This window comes from Rhincodon typus, chromosome 1, assembly GCF_021869965.1.
Source record: "Rhincodon typus isolate 14 chromosome 1, sRhiTyp1.1, whole genome shotgun sequence".
NCBI lineage: Eukaryota > Metazoa > Chordata > Chondrichthyes > Orectolobiformes > Rhincodontidae > Rhincodon > Rhincodon typus.
Window position 1 is genome coordinate 126,025,337 of NC_063332.1, and position 4,780 is coordinate 126,030,116.

At 52.7% G+C, this 4,780-nt stretch overlaps 1 protein-coding gene across 1 annotated transcript; it reads left to right on the top strand.

Annotated features, from left to right (window-relative positions):
- Positions 1–1,856: 1,856 nt before the first annotated feature.
- drd5a (dopamine receptor D5a) lies at positions 1,857–3,760 on the top strand. The gene has a single exon (XM_020515922.2). It carries the CDS (start codon positions 1,857–1,859, stop codon positions 3,141–3,143), a length of 1,287 nt encoding a protein of 428 aa, XP_020371511.2. The 3' UTR covers positions 3,144–3,760.
- The last annotated feature ends 1,020 nt before the right edge of the window (positions 3,761–4,780 follow it).

The window sequence follows — 4,780 nt, forward strand, 5'->3', positions numbered from 1 at the left end:
AAAAAGCCTACATTATCCTGATCCTAATAGGAAATGATATAATGGTAATGGGATAATGATAAGTAAACAAATATGGATCCAGCAACAGTGTCAATGGCATTAACTGAACAATGGCATATCAGCCACTATTAGTAAAGAGAGAGATGCGTCCCGTTGGCAGGAGATTCAGGTGAGCGGGACGCCCTGTGTATAATGTGCCAGATGTGCATTATGAAGCTGCAATGAACCAAACCAGTAACTTCGAAAGACACAAAAACAGAGAAAGCTGGCGAAACTCAACAGGTCTGGTAGCATCTATGCAGCAAGAAGCAGAGCTAATATTTCGAGTCCTGTCATCCTTGGTCAGAATTGTTCTGCCAGACCTGCTGAGTTTCTCCAGCAGTTTCCGTTTTGCACTCGCAGTTCTGCGTTTCATATTACATTAGCGGCCCGAGATCTTCGGGGCTGTTGAAGAGCGGAAGAACCCTCTCCTTCCCCAAGTGCTTCAGCTCTCATTAAACTCTGCATAAATTCTTCAGTTGGAGACTTCGGCCAAAAAAAACGTCTTGCCGATTTGAAGCGGAACTCCGACTCGTTGCAGTGCACTTAATAAATTCCGTTGCAATTACTCATGGCTCCCTGTTCCTTTAGATTTCCAAACTAAATAGTAATAGGAAGGGGGATGGGTGAGGAATTACATGGCACCACACAAACGCATATACACTACTCAGGGCGTGTGAAGTCCAGATTTCGTTACTGGGGTATCTGCGTGTCAGCCTTGCAACTCCGTGTGACGCTGTGTGTGGTGGGTGAGTGCAGAGCACTGCAGAAATCCTCACTTCGGAGCAGTAACCTGCGGTGCGCAGTCGGAAGCGACCCCGGCTCTCGGTGTGCTCTCTTCACTCTGACAGAGGAGACGTGCCTGACTCCCTGACCCTGCCCGAGTGCGTCCTGAAGTCGCTGCTGAAGAATCGGGAGTACGGACCGCAGTGAAAGACAGAGCTTCTGAGGACTGAGGGATGCGATGACAGATTCAGGCTGCGAAAAGCAAAAGGACCCTCTAACACTTCTCCAGTCTACCAACGGTGGAGAAAAACGTAGTTTTCCCTTGGAAGAAAATGAACAGTTTGAGTTGAGTGGCATGAATTTTGCAGGCGCCGAATAGGATTGAACTCTGAGCGTATTCTTAGTAAATCTTTCCAAAGAGGAGCCAAATCCCGCCGTATCTATCCTTCCTGCAAACACAGATTGGAAGAGCAGCGGCACGGCGTGCCTTTCCTGCGGTGTGATTCAGTCCTGCCCCGGAGATGTCAGTTCCTGTCACGGCAAATCGGACCCAGCGCCCAGTCGGCGGGCAGTCGCCACTCGGAGCAGTCGCCCTGGCCACGCCGTGCCCGGGCTGCTGAGCAAATCGGGTGTACGAGGCGGGGCGGGGAGTACTGGGGCTGCCGGCGTCGGTTCCATGTGGGCAGCAAGTCAGGAGGCGGCCGGAGCTGGGCGGCCCGCACCCGGACCGTGGCAATGCCAGGAGAAGCAGGGCGGGAAGAGGCAGAGCCCGGGCGGGAAAAGCCGAGGCTTTAGATCCGGGGTCAAGGTCAGGTCAGGCGACGAGCTTTCCAGTGGAGGCGGGAAAAGGGAGGAATTGGGGGGAAAAAGAAGGAAGGGGAAATAGGGAAGGAGTGGGGAGAAGGGCGGGAGTGGGGAGAAGGGCGGGAGTGGGGAAAAGGGAGGGAGTGGGGGCACCAGGGAGGGAGGAAGCAAGAAAAGGGAGGGAGTGGAGAAAAGGTGCGAAAAGGGTAGAAGGCAGGAAAAGGAGCAAGTGGAAGAACAGGAAACCGGGTAAAGGAAGGGGGGGGTGTGGTGAACCGAGGGCAAGCATGAGAAACGGGAGCCTGTGGAAGGAACCGGGAGGAGACAAGGTGCTGGCCGGCCGTGTTTTGACCGGCGCCTTGCTGTCCGCCCTCATCCTCTTCACGCTCCTGGGTAACGCGCTGGTGTGCGTGGCCGTGCTGCGCTACCATAACCTCCGCGCCAAAGTCACCAACTTGTTCATCGTGTCACTGGCGCTCTCCGACCTGCTGCTCGCCGTGCTGGTCATGCCATGGAAAGCGGCGGCCGAGGTGGCGTCCGGCTGGCCGTTCGGCCCCTTCTGCAAAGTCTGGCTGGCGTTCGACATCATGTGCTCGACCGCGTCCATCCTCAACCTGTGCGTCATCAGCGTGGACCGCTACTGGGCGATCGCCAGCCCGTTCCGGTACGAGCGCCGCATGAGCCGCCGCCTGGCACTGCTGGTGGTCGGACTGACCTGGGCGCTCGCCGTGCTCGTCTCCTTCGTGCCCGTGCAGCTTGACTGGCACACGGCCCCGGCCGCCCGCAGCAGCAGCGCCCCGAGACCACCCCCCCGCGGGCAGCGTCCGCCCGCTAACTGTGACTCCAGCCTGAACCGGGCGTACGCCATCTCGTCGTCGCTCATCAGCTTCTACATCCCGGTGGCCATCATGCTGGTCACCTACGGCCGCATCTACCGCATCGCCCGCGTCCAGATCCGCCGCATCGCGGCCCTCGAGAGGGCGGCTCAGCACGCCCGCAGCTGCCGCCAGGAGCAGCACCGCTCGCTGCGCAGCTCCTTCTACAAGGAGACCAAGGTGCTCAAGACGCTGTCGGTCATCATGGGCGTCTTCGTCTGCTGCTGGCTGCCTTTCTTCGTCCTCAACTGCCTGGTGCCGTTCTGCGACCGCCGCTCGCCCTCCCCGCCGTGCGTCAGCGAGACCACCTTCGACGTCTTCGTCTGGTTCGGCTGGGCCAACTCGGCCCTCAACCCGGTGGTGTATGCCTTCAACGCCGAGTTCCGCCAGGCCTTCTCGGGCCTGCTGGGCTGCACGCGCGTGTGCTGCGCGCCAACCGCCGGCCGCGTGCACAGCGCCAACATCAGCAACGAGCTGGTCTCCTACCACCAGGAGACGGCGCTGCAGCGGGAGGTCGCCTGCGCCGACATGATCCCCAACGCGGTGCAGCGGGCGCCCGCGGCCTTCGACAGCATGTCGCAGATCTCCGCCGCCGCGGACGAGGACGACGAGGAGGAGGAGCTGGCCAGCGACTCTGCGGCCGAGCTGGGCCTGACCTTCTGCAAAATCACACCCTTCACCCCGAACGGCGTGCACTGACCGCCGCAAAATCCACTGGGATCTATCTATCGATCAGTTTGGATTGGGAGTCACAGCAGATTAAGTCCACTCGGATGTGGGGCCCTTTCCCCACTAAAGGACAGGGCAAAGTCCATCGATTGAAGTGACAAGCGGGACTGCCGTCCGTAGGCAGAACATTGACAAACCATCATTAAACCTCCCAAAATAAATGTAAACGAGACAGATGTTTCCGTACTGGGAGAAAGTAGAGTGTAAATAGCTTTTCACAACCTGTCCCGTTCAGTTGACAAGATCTTTTGCAATTGCGGGGAATTTTTGTGTCAGTTGGCGCCTGGGTAATTGATATCCGGGAAACTGTCTTGCTTTACTCGACCCCCTCATCATGATGGATCCAAGACTTCCAAAGACTGTCCTCTGGGACAAGTAGCCCAGACTCAGTTTCCTTCTTCCTCAAGATAAAGAAACCCGATGAACTCCTTTGATGGTCAGATTTCCAGGTCATGTACATTTGGGAATGGTGGCGTGATCAGATCTGTTGAATATTTTAATGACTGCAAGATAGCAATCAGATGTAACAATATTTTTTCATGATTTGACAGCAGTTCGTTAATTTATTTTAATTTATGTAAATAAAGTTTTCCTACACCAAATCGGATGTAATTTGAATGATGATGAAACGCGCCTCTTGTATTTTTTTCCGGTTCCTCCTCAAGTAGTAGTAACCTTCCAGTACCTTGCCCAAGTGCCTATTGTGCATGAGCGAGGCCAGAGGGTGAACGTTCATACTTTAATCAATGGGCATGAGGAAGGTTAGCTCACTCGCACTCATCCCATGTTCTCACAAACATTTTCCAGCAAGAAACATTGCAAAGAAAATGGGGGAGGGAGCAGAAGATCAAGGGCGTTGAGTCCAATTGTACCGTCTATTTTGCCAGTCTAACGCAGTGCAGATCTGGGATTTAATCCCACTCTGTCAAGCACATACTATCCAAGGGCAATAAGTCACGGCTACTTGCTGCCTGTGTGAACTGGTCCATCCAAGCATCCATACACTTGAGGGTGATAAGAAAAAAAAATGTAATTATATACACCTAGTTTGCACCGTAGCCACATTCCAAGAGAAAATATTAAACGTTATGTGTTCCCAGCTCAATTTTGCGCTCGTTAAAATTAATGAGCAGAAGTCTGTTGAGAATGTGCCAAATACTCCTTATTTGGAAGGAGTTGGGTACTTTGCAAATCTTCTTTATCTGAGCTTTTGGAGCACTGTTTTACATGATTGTTGGGAATAACATTGATGGGTACCTGTTCATTCTTAAAATTCAGTATTATGAATAACATTATACTTCCCCAATAGGGCAGTTTTACAAGAAAAAGAAGTTGTCATAGAATGATGCATTACTGAAAGATGCCATTCAGTCCACTGTGCCAATGCTAGCTCATTGGTAGAGCTATCAAAATAGTGCCATTCTTTCCCCATAATAGTAAGATTTTCTTGTGTTAGTAAAACAACTACAGCACAGGGTTAGATTCTTCACTCTATATTGAAAATCTCTTGTAAAAGTTCTGGTTGCTTCTCAATCGAGAAGAAAATGAAAGCACATATTTAATGATATAATGAATATATAAAATAACAAAGAACATGAACTTCTTTT

Excerpts from the sequence above, each read along its gene's own strand:
- drd5a (XM_020515922.2), top strand. The coding sequence starts at position 1,857 with ATGAGAAACGGGAGCCTGTGGAAGGAACCGGGAGGAGACAAGGTGCTG.